Consider the following 25031-nt stretch of genomic DNA (forward strand, 5'->3'; position numbering starts at 1 on the left):
TTCACTCCAGGGAAGCTACCTGTTTCAACGCCCTTTCTATTTCTACACCATGACCCCAGGGTACAGCTGGATTTGCAAGACAATCTCCAGCATTTCCTCTTCTGGAGATCTCAATCCTCTGTTTACGCAAATTACGGAAAGCTTCTGTCATCACTTGAACGGCATCATAGGTCAGAGCAGAGGTATACTGAAAAGAAGTGAAAATATTTAATTAAAAAACAGATTCAGTTTCACTACACCTTCCAATCCCCTTGGTAACCCATTGAACACAGAAACACATTAAATATAGAAAGGATAGTAAGATATACCTGAAATCAGTTTTTCTTTTGTTACCCTCTGAGGGGCATCTATGAAAATTAATGAAGTGTTCTCCATTCAGAATGGTTAGGGGCAGTGCAAATAAATCTAAACAAAAGATTTACAGCTGTTTTCAGTGTGAATTAAATTTCTTTCTCGCTATGTAACAGATACGGCTGGCAGTCCATGGAGGTGAAAGGGGAAAAAAGAAATTACTTCCACTATTTAACTTGAGTTAGCCGCTAAAAATAAGAAATTATTCCTCTGGTTACACTCTTCATGGAGATGCATTTATTTACAGATTTCTAGACTTCATCTCCTCCCACATATATACACACAAAACCCAACAGCATATATTTGTATATACTTATGCTCAAATTTTTTGCCTTAAATATAAAAACCCAGGGGGACCTATTTTCAAGTATGCAATACTTTGTCAACATCATGCAAAAATAGTTTTTGGGCTGAGATGCCTGGAAGAACTCAAGCCCCTCAAAGAGCAGTATAGGCAAGGAAGAGTCCCATGTTCCTAATCTGATATAATCTAAGGAGCTTTACAACTTCTGAGACATCAGAGAAGAATCCTGTGATCACACGCATCAGAAACTGGGGCTAAACAGTCATAAGCAGTTATCATCAGTGAGTGGAAAATTTTACATCTCAACTAACTAACTGAACTTAAACCACATGTGCACATACACTGAGGATTTTGTTGGATGGGCTTTATGAGCCAAGAACACTGCAATTATGCCAAATATAAGGACCATTTTTGGAAATACGGGCCAGAATATAACTACTTACAGGCTTATGGAAGAATGGAATGATCCCTGTGAAGGCTATTAGATGCTGAAAATATATAAACTGTAAAGCAGAGAGAAATGATATACTGGCTCTTTGCTTCAATGGCTCAGACTTTAATGAGAACTTTAATTAGTTAGCTCAAGTCATGCAGAAGGCTATTGTAATTGTAACCATGGCAAGATCCTGAATTGAGGTAGTTTTTGTATGCAACTGTTAGACCTTGGAAAGGAAGAAAAGGAAGGTAGAACTCTTTTTTTCAGATCTATAAGCTGATTGAGTGATCAGTGTGAACTTTCTCAGTAAAGTTTTCTCAGTGACTCGTACGGAAATCTTTAAAGGGATCAGAAGAGCAGAAGAATGAAGTGAAAGACTGGTTGGAGTCAATACTACTTTCTCCTACTGGAGTAGCAGTGATTAAATGTGTATGTGGATTTGGACATGAGATTTATAGAACCTTCTACAAAGACAGAAAGGACTCTGACTAGCAATACTTCCTTAAACACAGCTTTTTGCAGTACAGAAGCAGATTGTTCCACACTAGGTTCTGAGAAATTTTGGACACAGCACTGTCATGAACCACTGAACTACTACCTTGAGTAGTAGAGAAAATAAGAGCTTGAAATTGAGAAGTTATAATGCTATCTAATTCAGTTATTCTATGTTTCATTTGATCATTGAGATATATTTAATGTATTATCTCAAGAATATTATTCCTGTAGTATACAATCACTGGCCTGAATATTCACAACTGTATTCACAATACATTAGGTTTGTGTAGAGCTTTTTCTATCAATCTGTATCTGTATGTACATACATGTCATCACATATATAAAATCTACATGTCATAACTGAGGTGAAGACAACTTTAATCTAAAGATCTCAAAATATTTCACAAGCACTGTTTGAGATGCCATGAAAGCAAACAGCCCATGAATCATTTCTTACTGCTTTATTCTGCATACACTTTCAGCTCCTAATAACCTTCATGGGCTCATTAAAACTATCTACAGCTTCATAAATAGATGTAAAGTTGACAAACTAAACCTAAGTGAACTCATTACCATAAACAAGATATGACATACCAATAACCTGCTCATGCAGAGCAAAGAGGTGTCTGTGTGTGTGTGTGTCTGCATAATAAATGAAATGGTCAGAAGTTAAAGGATGCATTAGCCCTGTCTTGATTCACTTTGTTTTACTGGAGATTCACCCACATTCTGGTCTGCACTATTAAAATAAATGGGAGCACTATTTGGAACATTATTCTGTGGAAGTGGGATGGGGTCTTGCATCTTACTATTGTTATGGCAGTGTAAATCTCCCAACTTCATTTCAGTTCCTTTCAACTTTATATGATAATATCAGCAACTTTAATACAAAATGGAATAGGTACTATAGTAGAGATTCTACAGAATCACTTGCAATAACTAAAGCATGGCTAAGAATATGTAAAAAGAAAATCCTGCATGTCACAATTTTAGAACTATGATAATAATAAGCTGATAATATAAACTATAATATAATGCACTGAAATGGCTAAAGATTTTACGGCACTTGCTATGAAACACACATTGTATGAATGTCATATGAAAAGAATTTTCTCTAAGTAGATGCCCTAATTGCCAAGCAGAGAAAACATAAGGTCCAAGTGATTTTCAACTTAAATTTCTAACTAACTTCAACTTAAATGTTCTATAGACCTTAGTAAAATTTGTAAGCTGTAATTGCAAAGATGAATTTGAAAAGTAAAGACAAAACAAAGTCATCCCAGACTAAGCAGAAGATACTACTTATGCGCTGTCCAAGAAAAACTGGCAAGATGGTGCCTTTTGTAACTTCAGCTGTTTTCCACTAAATTCAGAAGATACCAGGAATCTTTAACTAAGAGGCCCAGTATTCTATTTTGTACAGTCAGTAACTGAATCTTTTGAAGATGAAATTGGAGAATACAACCCCAGAAGAAAAAGATTTTGTTTACGTATCTTTCAAAGTTGTAAGATATTTGAGCCTGTTTCTAAAGCTGTGTTTAACTCAATTCCTGTCCATGTGCTGAAGACAAAGCTGAGAGATATGATTAGACATCTAAAATATAACATTAAAAGAATAAACTTAAGCAGTGGAAAAAAAATATCTCAAGACATCAATGCAAAAAAGAGAAAAAAAGAGGAAAGTATTCTGAATCATAAGAAGTCGAATTGTTTTTCTCTTGATTTGGATATCTGCAATGTCTAAATCTATACTTACTGACTATAGTTTGGGTTGGTTTGTGGTTTTTTTTATGGTCAGAGAAGAGTAATAAGCATACTAAGGTGTGATTCATTTAAGCAGTTAGAAACCTTTTTGAAGAAGAAATTAGTTGTGCTTTAGATTCCACTATCTCGATCTCCAGTGATTTCTGAGACTACCAGAGAAGTCCAGGGTGATCAGCTTAGATACAGATATCTACATTGTAGACAAACTAATAACAAATTAAAACCACTCAAGGGGACTATGAACTAGCCATTCACCCCTAATCTAACAAAACAGTGAGAAAGACAAACAAAATAATACAAAAATGTTGGCAGGGACAAAGAATGCAGTGCTATTGTTCAAGACACTAGGGAGCCCTCAGCTAGAATAGCACATCCAGCTGTAGCAGTGCTCAAGAAGGCAGAAATCAGTCTGAAAAGAGGCAGAGATGGAGGTTCCTCACCATATATGGGGAACTGCTATTGGAACAGGAGGGGAAGGGACACTATCACTAACAGAGGCTAAGAGAAAAGAGGTCTAAAAATCTGATACAAATATTTTTCCTTGGAGAGAGGTAAATTTCTGACAGAGGTAATAAAGGAAAGGTTCTTTGTTGCAAGTGCAAGAGGGTAGAATCAGTAGGTGTAAACACACTTTCAGCATTTTTTCTTATATTTAAACAATTTAAATATACTTAAATACCAGTAAATATATATAATAAACTATAATAAAATCACTCATCTGAATTTTGTGCATTTTTCCCCCAATAAAGCACTTCTCTACTTGAATGCTCTTATATTCAACAAAAGCAGAAAGATTGATATAAACATTTCTACATTTTTAGAAATTATATCTAAAAACCAGGTATATACATATGTAAACCCACAAGCAAAAAGAAATGAGACACAAAGTTATTTGTCAAGATCCAGTAAAGGAACTGGGCAACTATCTCTTATTACTTCCAATGTAGTCAAACTAATGCTTAAGGGTCTTTCTTTAATCACTGTATCTGGAGGCTATTTTGAAACAGTGTTACACACATTTTGGAAATTATTTGAAAGTGGTCTGACAGATGAAAGAGTTAGTGGAAAATTCAGTGAAAGAGAGTGGAAAATTCACCAACTGATAGGAAATGGCTAACTCCTTCAGGATCTCAAGACACCTTGAATACTGTCATGACAGGGCATGGAAATGCAAAGAACTACTTTCAACGGAAATAAGAGACACTGTCAAATCTTGTACACATAAATGTCATTGTAATTTGACTGTGCCCAAAATCATGCTTTGTTTTCATCTGTTTTGTACAGGCAATAGTATGAATGGGGGTCTGTACACAGCAGCATGTTGAGCTGGTTGCCATTCAAACTGCAAATGGGCTTTAAGCACAGAAGCAGCTTCAATAACTATGGGCATGTTTCAAATACTGGGGCTGTGAGGTAGAGGTCAGGGAACCCAGAAAAGACAATGTCTGCCTCCTCCTCTTTGATCTTTATGTTAGGATGGAGCTCTAGTGAAAATAGTCAGTCATAGCAACAGACTCGCTTTCAGCTGAAAATAATTGCATATATACCCAAGACATTTGGGAATATTAATTGTAATTTTTTTTATAACGACAGTCCTGACTAAAGGGGGAAGAGAAATTAATAAAATGTAAAATTACCTGATCTTTAAAAAAACGAATTTAAACTAATATCAGTAAGAAGGGGTGTCATGTTTTCAGAGCCCCAAAATCCAATTCCTGAGTCCTAGCCCCCCTCCCACATCTCAACCCAGTGTGAGATGGGTTTTCCAGACACCACACGAGACTCAAAATGGGGGGAAAGGGATATATTACAAGACTGTACAACAAATAAATAGTATAATACACTACATACACAATTTCAACTATCTCTACCATGACATACAGTATTTACAATGGACCAAATCTCTTCTCCCTCCAAATAAAAGTCCAGGAGGGAAGAAGGGAAAAGATCCCTCCCACTTATGAGCAGCAAGTCTCTCTAGGGCAGCAGTGTCTCGTTCTCTCTTCCAATGCAGCATCGGTAACTGGATCTATGCCAGTACACACGAGGGGATATCCAAGCCCCTCAGCCCTCCGTCTCCAAAACGAGGGTCTTCTGTGGGCTGTGTTCACCAGGACAAAGGGCACGTCACCACGGTCATATCACAAAGCACAGGGGTCTTCGCGACGGTCCTTATCTTCAGGGGATTCGAGCCCCTTGCAGAGCTTCTGGCTCTGACTCAAGCTGGCTGCTAGCTTCTTTGTAGCTGCAGCGAGGGGGGGCCCAAGGTCACCCACTCCACACACACATTTCGTCCTGGCTGAGCTCTCAGGACAATTGAGCTTCTTAGCTCCTCTTTCTGCAGTGCTGCTGTACTTCAAGACCCCTTTCAAGTAGGGGTCCACCACCCCCTCCTCTCAGGTCTCCAAGGAGTTGGGGGAAGTTTTGGTTTGCAGTCCTTACCCCTAAACTCTGACTCTGTAGAGGCTTAGTCCTGCTCTCTGCTGCTGGCTCTCTCTCGGCTCTCTCAGACAACTCTGTGTCTTCTGCTCGGCTGCATGTCGGCTTCTGCTGCTTCTATCTTATCTCTTGGCTCTCTGCCCTCCGTACGCTGCTGCTTCTGCTGCTGCCGCTTCTGCTGTCCACGGTGGAGGAAACTCCTCCAGCTCTCAGCTACAGAACTCGGCCCAGTTTAACACTGTTCCAAGTTCCTGCAGCCCCCAGCCAAGGGGCTGGGGAGGGGCCAGAGCCCCCAAGGGGCTCCTGCCCCTGCTTCCTCGTGGCTCTCACAACATGGCCACCCCTCCAACAACTACATACACAATTCTTCTCTTCCGGTCTAAGTGTGATAACGTTTATATTTTGCAGGAGCGCTGATTGGGTCAAACCCCAAGGGTCACCACACCCAGGGGGTTTACCATTTTATAACTCTAGGAGGGATAACTGTTTCCCCCCACCACAAGGGGTTAGAGACCAAGCCCTATTTATCTTAATGAATATACTATCTCTATTAAATTTTGTTTCCCAAAGTTGTAGAGTCACGTCAACTTCCATTTTGATAACAGCCTTTATTTAACGCATTTCCAGAACTCTATGTGCACAGAAAAGCTAGACAAATAATAGGTATTTTTGCTTTGAAATGCCATAAAGACATGAGATGCAAAGAACACCTTAAGCAACCTGTCACCTTAGAAAAACTTAAGTATTCAGCTTCAAAACCACAATTCAAAAAATCTGCTGATTTTGTGACATGTTTATTTTAATTATCTCCTTGTTTGGTTTAGAAAGGCTGCTTTCTGGGCACACCCAGAACAGCTAGCCCAGTAGCTAGGCACTTGCCAAAGCCTAAATCCCTAGAAGTCTAACTCTTATTTGAAAGACATACAGCACATCCAGCAGAGATGAACAAGACTGGGGCACTCGAATTATCCTAGTGCTCCCACTGTAGGATATTTCCAGGGGAAAGTGATCTTCTTTCACTCTTTTTAAAACTGAATATAGCAAAGATCACAAGATTTATAAATCCCAAGATGCTTGGCCTTTCTACCTATTTCACCTACTACTTTAATAGGAAGGACATTTCTGAACTGTAATTCCTCCCCCAAGATTATCCCCAATTCAGAACAATCTTCTCACTAGAGCCATTGGAGGTGCTAATTCAGCAGAAAAAAAAAAAACTGAGAGAGAAGGAGTGCAGGTACCTGCTGCTTTTTTTTTTTTAATTTTACACTGAGAACAGAGGTTTTAAAGTACTTTGATCTTCCATTAGATTAAATCCAATGACCAAAGAGAAGAGCTAATGCTAAGATAAAACAGATGTTTCTTCAAAATATCAGAAAAATGTCAGACATGAAACAAATTATGGATCTGGGCAGAAGTTTTAATAGCAAAGTGAATGTTCCATCTTCCAGGAGTAAGCGGCACAATGCCAAATCTTATTAATGGCACTGGCATTTGAATCTACCGCATTTCCAGACCTTTTTCCATTTAAATGAACAGAAAGTCGGAAAATACAGAAGTTGTGTGGGAATTTATCCCTTCCATTATCCAGAAGGTCAAATAAGTCTAATATCGTGCCCTCTTTACTTTCTGAAAACACATTACAGAGAAAGAGCTCTGCCATGTCAATCTCAGAAATCTTTTGATATCTCTCTCAATTAAGCAATCTGCACCCACAGAAAGACTGGCAGATGCTTTCAGAAGTGTCCTGCCCTTTACTCTTGGTCTACTATGTTGGTTTTTCTTAGCTTTTGTTGAGTGAGCGGTGTGTGGATCTAATGCATATAACTGGTGAGACAATTCAACATTGTTCACTCAGAAAGCAGGGTTAGTAACAATGCTATGCTACAATCCACTGCTGGACAAGGCTTATACTTTGCTGTTGCTCCAGTTATCATGTATAAGTCATTTAAAGTGAATGAAATACTGAAGCGGACTCCGAGTTCTGCGAGATGTACTCTAGCCAGTGCCATGCAAAACAATGTCGCATCTTCTATGCTAGTATTAAAAAAAAAACCAAACCCCACAAAACAAACCCTCCATAAAACCCCCAAAACATTGACAGCTGTAGCCTTTTTACCCTTAATCTATCATACCGTCTGCAGTACAAAAATGTCTTTCCTTCTAACACTTCCTAATGAGAAAAAATAACTAGCAAGTGTTAAAACAAGATCTTGAATGGAGTAAAGTAGCTTTCAATGCACATCTTTACACCGTATCTTTTTTCTCTACCTTATAGCTTTCCTTCTCTCTCTGAAAAAACCCGAATAATTAAAAATAAATAAACCAGGAAGACATCTAATCTCTCCTTACAGTAAAGAGAAACAACTCTAAACTGTTCATAACTTACATGTTTGTACAAATGTAAATTGTTTATTCACTACAGTTGTGTAACAACTTCTTTGAATCTCATATCATGGAGGTTCTTAAAAATCTTTAGTCATTACTCAATGGCTGAAAAGTTTCCTATCTAAACTCACCTATTTTTATTAAGTTCCTTAAAATGTCTATCTTGTCCTATTCTTCACCATTTTTCTGGAAGCTTTTTAAATCCTCCTAATTCTCAAAATCTAAAGTTTATTCCTGGTGAACCTTTTAGCACCAAAAAAACCCACACGGAGTTTTACAAAAAATTAAAACCATTTAGTTGGATTTGAATTCAAAGAGCTTTGCAGAATAATAAAAACAATTATTTGGATTTGAACCCACAGCATTTTACTTACAAAAGATGCCATAGTATTCTAATCATGCCACTACATATGGAAAATATGCACGCTAACAAAACAAATAAGATTTAGAATTATTTGTGTAATCTTGCTTCTAACTGTAAACAGAATATACTTGCAAAATAGCAATGCCTCTAATGATAAAATCACCTTTAATTCAACACAAAGATTATATGGCATTTTAATTGTCACCATATGAATACATAAAAGCTTTTACTTTTAGGCTAAGCTAGAGCAAAGTATGTCACTCTTCATAGTGTTAAAAATCAGCAAGATCCAGCAGCATAAACTGAAGCCTATGGTTATGGTAATAAAAACAGACCAAGTAGGGAAATCTCACAGGATGAGAACAAAATGTACAAATATAAAGGCAAAAGACACTTCTGAAAAAAACATGCTCCAGGAAATGGATTTGAAAGAGCTAGTGGGAATGTTTGAAGTGTTAAAAGTGTGGGGTGTTGTTTTGGGGTTTTTTTGGGGTGAAGAGAAGAAAAAAACAATGAGTTATTCTCATCATACATATTGCATTGTTCTAAGAATTTTCAAAATCTGCCATTTAAAACTATTATTAATAGTTCAAGTCTTAAATTTAATAGAATAGAAAAATAATTACAAAAAAACCCTGAACCACAACAATTCCCCCTTTCCACTATCAGTTCTACCCCAACCAGCACAAGTATTTGCCTCTTGTCTCAAGATGAACAGCTTTTTCCTGTTTGCTCCAATCTAATTTCCAAGTAAAATCCTAATATAGAATTGAATACACCATTCTTACTGGGTTGCTGAATTTCCCAAACACGGTTAACACTTCATGTTTACTTATCTGCCTCCCCATACTAGGTAATATAGGCAGCTACCTACATTGACTGGTCCTTAATACCAGGTCTGCCCCAGAAATAAGCCTGTATGTCTCCTCTCCCTGTTAACATTAGTGATCCCCAGTGCTTCTCCTCCTCCCTTTTTTCCCTGACCCAAGAAACATTCAGTCATAGACGCCTCTCCAGCTCTGAGCTGCCACTACCCTTCTGTGCCTTTCATTTATGTACCAACAGCCTCTTTTCACTTTGCTGACCCCTTTTTTTGAATGACATCATTCTTCCTCCTACTACTATTTTCATCTTTGTGTATCACTCCCTCTTCTCCTCTTATCCCCACTTCTGCATCAAGCTCTACTGTCCCAAATGACATTGGTCTTTCTAAGGCCAAAGGTACATCTGATCTTGATGAACCCTTGAAGCATGAAGGAATAGTAGCTTTTCCCATTTATATCAACCATAGTGAGGTGAATTGCTGGTTGAAAAAAGTGATAGAGTGCTCCTGGGAAAATAGGCAGGAGGAATCCACTGCAGTTTGTTGGCTGAAGATCCTTAAAAATTTATAATTACTAAGTGGATTCAAATTCAAAGAAACATAGCTTCATAGAGACACTTGGCTCTATAGTTTTCTGAAGTCTGGCAAATACTTTTACTTTAGCACAATTCAGCCATTTTCACATGCAAGATCAAAGGATCTGGGTCAATTGGCCCTTGTATGTCTGAGACAAACCTACATATACTGCCTGAAACCACCCACTACTTTCAGTGACTAAACATTCCATTCTTTAATTGAGTTTTCCTTACAAAAAACCCCAAACCAAACCAAAGCAACTATGCTGTAATGAGTGATAACATGCAAAAGGCCCTTAGGCTATTAAAAAGGAGCATGAAGTATAACACTGAAATTTTTTATGCCCACAAATTTTTATGTATTTTTTCAAGTAGAGAAGACTGGGATTCAAAAGCCCAATGAAACCAGGTAGCTAGAACACTAACTGCTATATTTTTTTATGTCCAGGGAACCAAAATGTGAGGACTGGAAGTGGTAGGCAGAACAACCTCACAAATCTACAGTTTTACAAGGGCACTTAAAAAAAAATTTACTCCAGATCAGTTTCTGGTTAAATCTTATAATAAATACTGAAATGAACTATTTTTTTTTTAATTCTTATTCATAAATCATTATGATCTACTTGAATTAAGGCACTTTCAATCATATTTTCTATTAAAACTGTAGCAGGTGCAACAGAATATCCCTTATAACTCTTATTAAAATTCATTGCATTATAAAAACCATTTTCCAACACACTGCAATTGTAAGAGGCATGACCCAAAATGAAGGTACTGTCTAATTAATTAACTGTACACTTTTGCTTCCTCATCTATATCTAGATTGAATGTCTTCTGAATTTTAAGTTTGAGTAATTGTTTTCATTGTTTTCTCCTTTGCTCCTTATTATCAGTGAGTCATCTAGATTTTAATTATTTCTGCAAGGTACATAATTGTGTGATATATATTTATATATCTTTTTTTTCTGCATGTTATCTGCATTGCATCCTTGAGGTAAATTAGCACCAGTAGAGTTAAACCAGCATCTTTCAGTTACAAGCATCATTCTTCCTGACTTATGGTTTCATAATAATCCTAAAAGACAACATAACTATAAAAAAGAGACTCGAAAACATGAAACTACTGAAGGTAAAATCAGGAGGCAAAAACAATTTCGTGTTTTAGTATTGTAGCTATGCATTCGTTGGGTGGGGAAAGAGATTATGAAGCTAGAAATCCAATCATATGAATTCTGAACATTTGAAACATTATGTACCAGCATGAAGCACTTAAAGCCATTGAAAATAGCTGCAATGAGTACCGTGGTTGTTATCATCTTCCAACACAATGGTATTCTCTACATGTCTGAGCTGGTTTAGGTCTTCAACCAGGCAGCCCCAAAATCTTTCCTGCACACGGTATGTAGTTTCTGTATATATCATGCACAAGTTGCCTCAGGCACTTCTTGAACACACCAAGCCTAAAGTTGGTCTTAGAAAAGCTTATACAGAGCAGGATGGCTTCTAAAACACTATTTCAGTTGGACAGACCTACAATGATCATATAGTGCAACTGACTGAACAATTCAAGGCTGGCCAATTTTAAAGTGTGTTGTTAAGGGCACTGTCCAAATGCCTTTTAAACACCAACATGCTTGGGGCATTGACCACCTCTTTCAGAGGCCTGTTCCTGTGTTTGACCACCCTCTTGGTAAAGAAATACTTCCATAGATCCAGTCTGAACCTGCTCTGGTGCAGCTCTAAACCATTCCCACACATCCTGCCACTAGATAACAGAGAGAAGATCTCAGCACCTCTCTCTCCACTTCCCTCCTCAAGAAGCTGTAGAGAGCAATGAGGTTGCTCCTCTGCCTCCTTTTCCCACAACAAGACAAGACCAGAGTCCTTAGCTGCTCCTCATAGGATATGCCTACTTTAAGCTTAGTACTTACATGGCAGGTTGACTCTGGCTGGTCATCAGGTGCCACCAAAGCTGTTCTGTCACTCTCATCCTCAGAGGGACAGAAGAGAGAAAATATAATGAAAGGCTCATGGATTGGGATAAGGGCAGGGAGAGATCACTGAGCAATCACCATCACAGGTAGAACAGACTCAACTTGGAGAAAATTTAATTTATTACCCAATCAAATCAAAGTAGGATAATGAGAAAATAAAAACTAAATCTTAAAGCATTGCACCCTACTCCTCCCTTCTTCCTGGATTCAACTTCACTCACAAATTCTCTATACTCCCCTGGCACAGGGGCAGTGGCACAGGGGGGACATGGAACAAGGGTTGCAGTCTGTTCATCACACGTCTCTGCCACTGCTTTCTCCTAGCTCTGTGTCAGGTCCCTTCCATGGGAGACAGTACGCCACAATCTTCTCCAATGTGAGTCCTTCCTATAGGCTGCAGTCCTTCACGAACTACTCCAGCATGGTTCTCTTCTCCAGGGTGCAGTCCTTGAGGAACAGACTGCTCCAGTGTGGGCCCCTTCCACAGGGTCACAAGTCCTCACAGCAAACCTGCTCTGGCGTGGGCTCCTCTCTTCATGGGTGCACAGGTCCCTGCCAGAAGCTTGCTGCAGCACAGGTTTCCCATGGGGTCACAGCCTCATTCAGGCATCCGCTTGCTCCAGTGTGTGGTCCTCCACAATCTTCAGGTGGATCTCTGCTCCCCTCTGGACCTCCATGGGCTGCAGGACAGCCTGCCCTCACTATGGTCTTTACTACGGGCTGCAGGGGAATCTCAGCTCTGGCACCTGGAGCACCTCCTCCCCCTCCTTCCCCACTGACCTTGGTGTCTGCAGGGCTGTTTCTCTCATATACTGTCACTCCTCTCTCTAGATGCTGTTGTGCAGCAGCTTTGTCCCAGAGGAACTACCACCATCGCTGATGGGCTCAACCTTGGCCAGTGGCAGGTCCATCTCGGAGTTGGCTGGCATTGGCTCCCTCAGAAATGGGGGAAGCCTCCAGTAGCTTCTCACAGAAGCCACTCCTGTAGCCCCCTGTTACCAAAGCCCTGCCACACAAAGGCAATACAACTTATGTCTCACCAGCCTCCAAGAGGCACAAATTGAGCTTCTTCCTGAAAATAGACCAAAGGCTGCCCCCAAACAGAATGAGTTAATCAGATAATGAAGTTGAAGCAGTTGGATGTGAATGGATGCACTGTCCTTCAGTGTCCTTCCACAAGATCAAGAAACTTGCCTTAAACTTGCCTTAAACATAACAGTCTGACACAACATCAAGGCTCAGAAAGCCTAGCATATTTGTAAATACACAAGCATGGATCAAACGAAGATATCAACTTGTTATTATTAGGCCTTCACAAAATTAAATATGGCTTTTTTTTCCCTGCTTGACAAAGAAATTCACGAGGATGTTCAACTGTTTGTTTCAAGATCTACACATCATTAGCTTTTTTAGAACTGATAACACCCTTGGTTACAACAGATATATTATGAATTTCATCCAGGTAAACAGTGTATCAGCTTTATTTTTGAAAGATGAAAAGACCATCTGGAAAAACTCTTCAAAGCACTAGTTCTATGTATCCTGCTTAATCTTTAAATCTTGTGGTTTTATCAGTACAGGTACAGTGCAGCAAGAAATAAAATCAGTGTTTCTTCTCACCCATGTCCTAAGACTGCAATTTCTTATAAGTAATGTTTTATAAATTGTGAAGATGCATTTTTAAAGCAATTTGATCCAGGTCCTTTTCTGAGCATCTAAAGAACAGGTCTTTAACAATGCTTTTGCTTCTTGAGGAGTGTGTTCCTTTGAAATTCACTTTTTCTTAGAAGGGATGTCTTTCTCTGTTTTCAGGACTGTACTTGGATGCTGTGACATGTCTTATTATATCAGCTCAGTCATATTCCATTAATTTGCATTTTATAATGTGAAATGAATGTACACTTCTTTTTGGATTACAAAAGAAAGATAATACAACACAGTTGCTATGTTTTTGCCTGCAATGATAGAACATTTGCAATCCCAGGTATAATATTACCTGCAAGGGGCATGTAACCATCTCTCACTTCTATACTGATAATACAGGGTTTTTATTAGCCTTTCCATCCATTTCATATGAGATCTGCCGCAACAGTTTCCTAGATTTCACGGGAACTAGTGGCAGAAGTTCATTTATAAGCACTGGCAATTTAGAAAACTACCTCAAAATAAAAAGGGAAGAGAAGTTACTCGTAAGATCACTGAAAGGACAAACAGAAGACCAGTGTTTTAACCTGCTCAGTAATTTAGACGTTTGTACACTCTTTCAAGAAGCAAAGGGTAACAAACACAGCTAGAATAATAATATAAGGAGGAATGTGATGTTCAGCAAGGACAGGTAAGTAATGCATTTAAACAGCCTTAATTGGCAGCAGCAAAGGAAAGCAATGCAGAAGAAGATCTGGTTGTTAGCACGTATCTCATGACAAGTATATTTCAATAGTATCATGATGGTGAGGAGAGGGAAAAAAAAAAGAAAAAACAACTAACACAAAAGGAAACCCTAGAATGAGTACAGTCTCTAAGATATATGAAGCCGTTATTTCCATTTTTTCAGCATAGCACTTGGATGCAGTGCAGCAGCCAGTCTGACATTTCTATTTGATACCAAACAGAAAGGTTCCAGAGCAAAATGACGAACAGGATCAGAGAGCAGAAAATGCAAAGGAAAGGGATTATTTAGTATTGCAGGGAGGAAAGCTAGGCAGGAAATAAGGCAGACATCTTTAAATATAGGACAACTGAAAAGGAGAACTCCCTCATATCCATTAGAAACATATAAAGGAGTAATGAATTAGGTGATATAAAGGCTGATTGAGGCTAGACAAAAGCCAAAAATAAGATTATTTAAACTGTGAAATAGATTGCTTGGGGAAGTTGTGAAATCACTACCCACAGGAACTGCACAGGTTCATCTGATTCTGCCTTCAGGTAAGGAGGATGGACTGGGTGACTGACTGCTCAAAGACCTCTCGTGCCCTGTTTCTATGATTTCTGTGATTCTGCCCTGCCTCCAGCTTCCTCAAGGATGGGAATGAAATGTGACATATCTCTGACCTTACATGTAATGACAAGCAAAAATGACAAGTAATACGTGTATAAGGACAAGAGAAAGTCAAAGAAATACAGTAACTGATATAATCAATGTCACTAAATATTGCAATATATATTTCCGCTTTCCCCACCATCAATACCTCTAGCATTTATAAATTATCTGATAATTTAACAAAGGTCTCAATTTCTTGACTGAGTCTCAGTGCAATCCATATGTTCCTTAATCAATCAATATATAAAGAGAGATCAGCCTTTTAAATTGAATTTAAAATGTGTTCTAAGTTAATGAAATTCATGAAAATAAGTGTTTCAATTAATTTAGTTTTCCTATCCATAACAAAATCAAAACAAGAAGATATTCTAAATAGCCTCCTTCGACCCTTTCAATTTCTGCTACACTTGAAAGGACCTATCATGGAAGAAATAAAGAGAATATCTGTGATAGAGTTAAGATATTTTAGTGCTCTAATAAAACATTGCAACCACCTCATGTTATTTAACACACATCTAATTTCTTGTTAGCGTGGCACCAGAGGAACAAGAGTTCTTGTTACTGTGCCCCACCCATTTGTTTTTCCATCAGTGATAAAAACTGCAACTTGCTTTCAGCTTGACTTCTTTACTTCGGTCATGTATTTCAATATTATTATTTCCAGATTATGATTCTGCAGCATGAATAGGTAGGTAGATAGATCTGGGCACTCAGTAATCAGAGAGACAAAACAATTCTATTAATCACCCACAGCCACATTTTTCCTAAATGAGAACAATACCGATTATATATACTATGTCTGTAATATGAATGTACCTAAAAACATGAGACGGAATCACAGTTTACTCTGTCAAACATCAGATCAGAAATTCACTTCTTCCGTCATAGATTTTAAACTACAAAAATAACCACAGAAAAAATCATTGCTTTGACTAAGTTACCACCAAATTCGACCTCATAAAAAAGGAATCTATAATCTTTACTTTTTAATTGAAATTAAGGTTGTGTGCTTTAAAGGACTTTTGTTTCAGGAATTTAAAAAATGTTTTTTCCGTTCCTTGCTGAAACTTCTTATTCATCTAATTATAAATTAAGAATATACTTCATATTCAAACTATAGCACAAAAAGGTTATGCCTAGAAGATTTTCCATTTATCTTTTTGTCTAAAAACATTTTAGAGATATTTAAGAATGCATGTTCTTATTAAAATTTCTGATTCTATTACTTAAACCAAAAATTATTTAGCATTAAAATTGAGTTATTATTTTTAACCACTTGCAGCCACTAGTTGATTTTCATAACGCAAGTAAGAAAGTAAGAAGGTACTATTATCCTAGTTTTATCCAGCAGGAAAACTGAGGTAAGGAAGCTTAACCACTTGCCCGGTGTCACAACATGTATCACTCAGGTCTGAAATGAGACCATCATTCTGTACATCAGATATAGCATTTAATTTTAAAAGCCTTTGTAGGACTTAAGTATCTGTCTTAAAGCAACTGTCCTACCATTTCTTAGGGAGACTATTTTATATCAAAAAAGTGCTAAATCTGCGTTCCCCAGAAGCCAACGTACGACTAAATATTTGTCTTTAAAACATTTCAATACACAGAGAAAGAGAAAAATCAGACGTAGTCAGTATATAATTAACATATCATCACATCCAAAAGAATTACCTAATAAGCTGTCAGGCACAGATTAACAGGGACAGAAGAGAAACTAAAGTTTTCTTGAACATTTTTGAGAATGTAGCATCTTTGCTCAAAATGGTCCTATGATAGAGAATGTTAAAAGTACCCCAAAAAAGTATAAAATTGTGTTGACATAGTTGATTTTCAAGGGCTTTCTCTGTGTAGTCTTTATATTCCAATTTCTTCACTTCCTGTGCATCTAGCACGGTTAAAACAAATAGAAGACATACCTTGATTGTACTAGTGTGTGCACCTGGATATTCTTTTTCCTCCAACGTTGACCAACGTTGTATAAATTTTGACACCAGAGGATCATCATAGTCAACTATCTGAAATCCTGAGACATTAGCTCCTCCAAACTGAATTTTTGACAAATCTCCATCAGTAAATCCCTGGGCACAGAAAAAATTATGTCTGTTATTTCGATCCTTTTGGCAGTTCTCTCAATAGTATATACAAATACAGAGTCCCCATATGACTTCTATTGCAGAAGTGTAAGCCAACATTTTCCTCAAACTGGATCCAAGTTTAAATCCTGGGCTGCCAGGATTAAGTTGTCAGCTCTGTCAGCCAGCAACCCTTCTTCTTGCTCACAAGACAAATACCTTCATAAAGCATGGGATGAGTGGATCTGTCCTTGCCATGCTTACTTCCTAAACAATCCTGTTAATTTCAAGGGGACCATTTAAATGAGAAAGGGAACACTGCCATGAGTAAGAGTTAAGCAAGCAAGTTTTAGCCAGGAATAGTTAACAGATACAGTTGTGTCCTCCTTTTGCCAGGAACTCTAAAGCAGGTGGAACAACTTACCATCTCCTCAGCCTCCTCCCTCTGATATAAAGAACTATTTCTCATTCTTATAGTTCTTGTGTTCTGTTTTCTGTGGTCCATGATTTAACTTTGCCCAAATAACCATACAAATGCATTTACACAAAATACTGATTTCAGACACTTTAGTTCAAATAAATGTTGAGAGTGAACACAAAAAGAAGCAACAACTTCAGACCACATTATCATAAGTTGCTACAACTGCTACACTAGGTGCTCCTAAATAATTGCATATTAGTGATCCTCACCAGTGATGTGCTGCTGCATGCTAATATAGACACTTTTATGAGGGTCATGAAACCTTCTTCAATATTATTGTTAGTGTGACAGTTAACAGGAACATTCATTGTATACTATTAACCTTTTCTCCATCTATCAGCATTTTTTATTCTTAAAATAGATCAATCTCTTGACTGATTGATCAGACTGGAGGAGAACACTACTACAGACAAAAAAGAAAGAAGATAGATTCAGCAAAGATGGGATATGATCAAGTACTAGATAAGTTTCTTTTCTGACAGAAAAACAGTTTTAAAATAATTACCATAAACATTTTATATATGATATTAAACCGCTTTAAAATTCAAGATTCAATAAGTTTTAGATCTCATGGAATTACTGTTGCAAATTTAAAGTGATGGCCAAAATAGCAAGCAGTTAACATAACGAAATCCACCAGGCATACTTTCTAAAATTTCCCTCAGGAATCAAAATACTATTTATCCGACATTTGAAATATCTCTCTATATAATATATATTATCTATATAAGTTATTTAAATTTTTCAAATTTTCTAAGACTTTTATGCTTGCTTTGTGAATATCGGTACTTTAATTTCTTTATCCAAAAATTATTTAATAAGATATAAAAATGAAACCCCAGTGTTCAGCCTTTAAAGAGGCCTTTAAAGTACAAGGCTTCTTCACACCATCACACTGACAGGATTCTTCAGAGTTCTGCCCGCCTAGAGGGCGAAGTGTTTCGATCAAAGCTGGGAGGAGACAGGGGTTACGCCTGAAGTGCAATAGGCACACTATGGTCCTTCTGTTTCCTCAGACTCCTCAAAGGACTATAGAAGACAGCGTAAATCAGGGCACTCTGGGCCCTGCTGGAATTTATATCAAACATTATCACAGCTCAAGAATAAATGATGAAAAAAATTATTTAGTAGCACTCGCATTATACAACCCCCAAAATTCTTTTCTTGAATGGGATAACTGAGATTCAAGCCTGAAGAATTTGCTTTGTCTGTTAAAAAAACTATTGGATTAGTTTCCCTAGCTTCAGTAAGTAAGTGTTGCTGACTTTAATGTCAGTAAAACGGCCTTCCACCTTGAAACATGATTTCAAAATAATTACCTTGACAGAATGTAGTGAGTTTTCTGAACTTTCCCCTTACAAAACTATATATATATATATATACACACTATCTGATCACCTACATTCAAGAAACATTAATTCAAACTGATTACTCAGCCAATCTGAGAGATAAATATGTATAAATCTGAGACTCACTAGTCTAACAGAATGAAAGTTGATAACTGTAATTTTTAAGTAGTTTAGAAGTGTGAGAGAGAAATTATCAGTTTTCTGAATTAATGTATCAATGATGTAGAAAGTTATTTTTCTGATTTCTGTACCCTCTTTTTCTAAAGTATGTCAAAAAAGAGAAGCTCTGTTGAAGTGCTGAGCAACTTTCATTCCCATTGATGGGACGCATTTAAGTTCTGAAAAGACTCAGCCAATAAAGCAAATATCGTCTCAACACATGCATTCATTTAGCAAGGATGAAGACATTTAGCTTTTTTCTGCTTTCTAAAATGCACGTAAAACAAAATACTAGTTGATATGCATCCATAAACAGTAAAATTGAGTAATACAGGTATTTTAAATATTAAGAATACTTACCAGATTTGCAATGATATAATGGTATCCTTTAACATGTTTACCAATTGTGATAACCTGTAAAAAACAAGAAGTACACCCATAATAGAGGATGTTCACCTGGTGTGTGGACAGAGACTTGAAAAGTACAAAATACAGTATGATGTAAAAGTTAGTTGTGAGCTTTATGGTATACGATAATGAGTTTGTTTAACGCTTTACATTTTATTTTACCTAATGCACCACCAAACATACTCTTTGCTGGTAGAAATTCGTAAGCTGAAGTCCAAGTCCCAAGAGGAACAGTCCTTCCAGACAGAGAAGCGGATTGTTAATTACTATGTCGTGTATTTAAGGCACAGTCCAGCCAGGAGAGAGCAGGCATCGTGCATTAGAAGCACTGAGCCTCACAGACTCTTGCTTAGATTCTGCTCCATCGGTAACAGAATTGTAACATTCCTTGAACTAGAAAAAGTTTAAAAGCCCACTAACATTAATGAAAGCATCTGCATTATGAGGAAATCTTTTTAAGTTCAAATTGTTTATTGCCCTAAGTCTTCCTCATAATCTCCCTCAAAGCCAGCTGGTGGTTTCTCAGCAGTCTCCACTGGCAGATGGGTATCACGGATTGTTCTCCCAAACAAGCCTAATTAAGACTATGTCTGCATGGGGAAGCTTGCATTTTGAAGCTAAGCGCTTCTCCAGAGAAAGGATGTAGGAGATAAGAGGAGTCTAGAAGTTTATTCCAGCTTTTGGACAATAAGAACAACTTGAATTAAGAGAGGATGATTCATTTATTTCCTCATTTAACACATTACTAAAATATTCACACTAGGTATCTTGTAACTTAGGGTACTAGTGAACGACATTCCACATGCTTGGTTATAGAAATATAACTGAAAGTAGTGTTTAACACTGAGATTATATTACTAGAGTTTGAGACTCAGATGGATCACATTACATAGCCCACAGAAGGAATTAAATCATTCCTCCTTTGAGGTCAATATATACATGATATGTGAACCTTTGTATCCTAAAACAGTTACTTGGATCAGACTATTTAAACCTAAATACTCATATAAAGGTTTGAGCTATGTTTAAATGTATTTCTTATGCAGCTGCTGGTTCCTAAGAAATTTCAGTTAGACCAAACAGATTAGCTCCCCTGTATGAAACATCATTAGTATCCAAGAAAACAACCAATAGCTGCAATCCTTTGGATCAATGGTTAGTAACTCTGCTCTAACTGCCACTAGGTAGTATTGCATCAACCCACAAAACTTTGCCTTGTGGCACTCATCCATATGCTAAGGATGCTGCCTGTCAAAAGTGAGGAAATTCAGTGGTAGTTCCAAATGCCATGATGGAGCTGTGGACACAAAAGCTATTCACCAGTTTAGAGGACCTTCTCTAGCACGGATAGACAATTAATGGCAGTAATTGCATGGCTGCCCAAAGGGTGTTATCATGGTGAAATGAGATTCTGCAAGGGAACCTGGCTGAGGAGAGACGGTAGCAATACAAGGAGGAGCACGGTAACACTGACCTGCCAGATCAGAGAAAAAGAATATAAACTAGTCTGAGGAGAGCTGGGGAACTGAAATATTTTTCAACTTACATAAATCATTGAAATATGGAAGAGAAACTATAGCATGAGACAAACACCAAGAATGATAAAGCAACTTTGCAAACACATTGTGTGGCTATACAAATATTTAAGGGCTACAAAGCATAACTGGGTGAACCTGAGGCTGCCACCACAGCTTAAAATACTTGCAGGATAAATCAAAGCACTAAAATGAAAGGTTTGTTCAATAATAGAAAGCAAGGAAGAAAGTGAAGAAGTTGTTGCTCTGTGTATTGAGAATGCACATCATACTTCAGTATTCAAAAAAAGTCTGGTTAACAGAAAGCCTGTTGCATTTCTCCAGTAAAAATACACAGAAAAAGAAAAGGGATACTGATATGAAGTGTCTAATTCAGGCATCCTCGTGAAGAAAAGAAAATTTCTTATGTTTTTTTTCGGGACAGGAATTAAAAGAATTTTTTTAAAAAATAATTCCAGTAGGAAAGCAAGACTTAAAGTACTCTGCTATTAGAAGAGAAGATCAGAAAAACACATTCAGAGGATATACCCAGGCCACAAAATCTATTGTTCAGCATGGATCTTCATTTTAAGAGATGGAGAAAATTAACAGAAAATGGAGAAAGATAGTTAGACTTTATTTCAGGCTACTTGAGAAACTGGAAGTAAGTTTACCTTTTGATGTAAAGAAGGGAGGTTACAGAGCGTAAGGATAATGGACTTATAAAACAGACGAAACTCCAGAAACTGCTAAGCTATCTTGTGAAAAAAATTCCCAAACTAAACCCATATGGGACAGCTAACAGCAGCTTAAGAGAACATATTCTGGGGCATAGCAGTAAACTGTTTTGAGAACAACTAACTGGAATGATATTAACTGACCTCTGTGGATGATTCAGTTATCTCGAATTCTTCAGTCACTTACAAATCAAAACAACAGAAACAAAAGCTTAGCTATCTGTATGCTTAAGGAGTAGCACAAGTCTATGGGGATAAGCTGAAAAAATCTAAGCCTTTAAACAAGACAGAATCTGTCAAAGTGCAATTAGGGCAAGAAAAATATCCCAGAACTGCAATCAAAATAAGAATTAGACAAAAAAGAAAGTAGGTCTGTTATGAAACAAAGACTATAAAAATGAGTGGTAACTAAAGGGTAAAGAGGGTTCTTGGTTTTAAAAAGTGGTTAAAAGGAAAAACTGAAGAAACTTACAGTCAGCCAAACTTTCATATCAGAGATTATAGTGAATATTACATACTTATTTTTAGAAGAATCTATTGGATAATAAGTTAATAAATGGTCAAAATAGTCTTGACAAGATCAAAATATGTCAAAGTAGTATCTTTTCTTTCTCTGGCCTAATGGATAATTAGGAAATAGCAGTTGTGACATATCTTCAGTCTAATAAGGTGTATGTCCTGTAGGACGTCCTTAGAAACTCCTAAGAGTCACGGACAAGTCACTGTAAGGTAAGTGAACAACAGTTTGGAAAGCCACACAGAACCAACTGAAGAAGACTTATAAGTAGTACTTATCTCAATCATTGCTCTACACTGTACATTTCTGGACATGGATAACAAGTCAGAAAATATGATTTTAAAAAACTGCAGATGACAGGGAGATCAAGCTCTCAGAGATCAAATGCTCTGAAGAACAGGTTCAAAATTTATCTTGAAAATTAGAGAAACAGTTTGTGGATATGAAGTCCAAATAAAACACACAAATACAATGCACTCTATTTAGGAGACTGCTCATTGTCTGAGCCTCTCCAAAATGTAATGACCTTCAAAACAAAGACCAAAATAACAAGCCCTTCAAAAAACCTTTAAATAAATACATCTACACTCTGATGATATATCCCTACTGATGCTGCACAGTCCCATATGATCAAACTCAAGCCAACAGGGAACTGTCCTTACAATTTTCCATTGTGCTCTGCATGCATGAAAAGAAGTAGTATGATACAGAGCCAGTAAGGCATTAGGACCGAAGAGGTGGATTTGAAAGTAATGCAATAATTTGAATCAGAGCATGGGGATGATGTTGTGAAAAACAAAATTTAAAAAAATCATTTTGGTACATAATTTGCATGTGTGGAGAGAAGACATAACTTGCTGTTCTTTTTAAAGCTCAGGAGGCCTTAGCTATGGAAAACAGCACCCAATTTTGGTTAACACACTTTTAAGAGTGAGACCAAATGAACAGACACCTAAGGAAAGTATGAATGACAAAGAGCTTAGAAACATGAATTACAAAGGGTATTAAATGAGAAAGAAGTTGTGATACAGTCTTCCCAAGATGTGAGAGGTTCTCAGAAAAAGCATTAGCAGGAGAAAATACTTTCTCGGTGTAAAGAGAACTAATCCTTAGACATAATATAACTATTTATAATGCACCACTTATAATAGTGTATCAACTACGCATAATGCAGTTTACTACTTAGGTTGTGAAAGAGTCTGAATGAGATATTTTGTAAATTTTTGTTTTTATTTTAAATAACTAGGATTAAAAACCATACAGGATCATCCAGATAGAATTATCTTGCCTTTGAGTAATGGGAAGGATTATATGATTTGTATGTTCACTTTCTGCCACATACATATGTGATCCTTGATACAAATTGGTCACTGCCAAATGATGCATAATAACCACAAAAATATGACCAAGACAAATCAACTCAATATATTTACTTATAGAATACAGCTAACTGCTGTCACTGAAGAATAAAGAATAGCAAACCTGATCAACAATGTCGTTGACTTTATCACGTTCACAGTCCAAAATCACTCGCCTTTCCTTTTTTACCTCTAAATCTTGAAACAGTGAACGGTAAGTTTCATCTTTTCTGTCATTGTTAATATTTCCTACATTGATAGCAGTCACTTGCCATTTCTTTTCAGCAGCAGAATCCAGCACAGCTTGCAACGTTGATAAGCCTAGCGAAGCACAGGAGAAAAAAGAAGATATGGCTAATAAAGCTTCAGGAATTAAAAAAGCTTCTAGAATGTGATTTGTGGGATTACTTATTTAAGATCTCCCGTAACTTTTTTGACCTGTCACACATGGTTAGAACTCAGAAACAAAGATGTATGTGGGCCCAAACAGTTCTTATTGCATGAAATTTCTATTTACATCACTGCAAGGCATCAAGGTAAAGCCTAATAAGGACAACCTTTTGGTTTTGCTTCAACCTTATTCAGAATGGGATTTTGCCCGTTTCACTGTTCCACTGCTGGAATTCCACATAGTGGGAATGAGATCTCCTAGGAGAAGAGTGATCCAATTACAGCAAGAGGATCGGTTGCTTATTACAAAATGCTATTGAACTGCTTTTGTCCTCAGTGCTTCAGCAGTACTGTATTTAAACCCAGACCTCACTGAGGCAAAATTCCCATGTTCTGCAGTGATGGTAATAGATTTATTATTTCTGTTGCCTACAGTCATATCCCTGATTATGAAAGATGTGCTAAGATATATTTTTCCATGTAGATAAACAGGCTCAATGCTAACACTTACAAGGAGTCTTCAGAAGCTTCCATCTTATCCTTTTGGCATATTCCTGACAGGAAGCTGTAATCTTTGTACAGATGTAATTGCCCACAATATACTGTAAAATCAGTGAAGATTTTACTTGATTGATTTTCCTTTTCAAGGATTAAATAACAGAGTATAGAAACATGAAAATTACTGCTGGAAATTAATTTCTGCTATATAACAAGTACCATTTTAATGATTTCCAGCAGTACAAGAATGAGGCTTGTCATGTTTAAATTCCTTCCAGAGAATTCTACATGATCCTAGAGAGCACTTTTAAGGATAGGAGATACTGTTACAGAAAAAAAGAAAATCAGACTTTCTTACAGGAGAATTAACATTTTTGCACATTCATCTCCCCTGAAATCACTGAACATTTGGGAGTCATTTCATTGAGACAAATTCTGACTTGGTATGTAAAGGAAACTTCAGACATAACTCTCATAGGAAGTAATAGTGGTTATGCCCATAAACATAGAAGGAAAGCACTAAGAATTAATTTGTCTCATAGTTTGTAAATACATTATTAAATTATGAT

General features: G+C 37.2%; 1 protein-coding gene across 6 annotated transcripts in view; it reads right to left on the reverse strand.

The window, feature by feature from the left end:
* Window positions 1-25031, reverse strand: part of GRIA2 (glutamate ionotropic receptor AMPA type subunit 2) — a 96284-nt gene that overhangs the window by 24378 nt on the left and 46875 nt on the right. For all 6 annotated transcript variants that reach the window (XR_003533205.1, XM_027676839.1, XM_027676836.1 and 3 more), the window contains exons 4-7: window positions 23699-23895; window positions 19401-19454; window positions 16896-17057; window positions 20-187 (exon numbers count right to left, since the gene is read on the reverse strand). Coding sequence is in view for 5 of the 6 variants with exons in the window: in XM_027676839.1 (XP_027532640.1) it covers window positions 20-187; window positions 16896-17057; window positions 19401-19454; window positions 23699-23895 (581 nt within the window). In the remaining variant the exon portion in view is untranslated. The remainder of the gene's footprint in view (window positions 1-19; window positions 188-16895; window positions 17058-19400; window positions 19455-23698; window positions 23896-25031) is intronic.

Source organism: Neopelma chrysocephalum, unplaced genomic scaffold, assembly GCF_003984885.1.
Source record: "Neopelma chrysocephalum unplaced genomic scaffold, ASM398488v2 Primary Assembly neopelma1_42, whole genome shotgun sequence".
In the NCBI taxonomy this organism is placed as follows: Eukaryota; Metazoa; Chordata; class Aves; order Passeriformes; family Pipridae; genus Neopelma; species Neopelma chrysocephalum.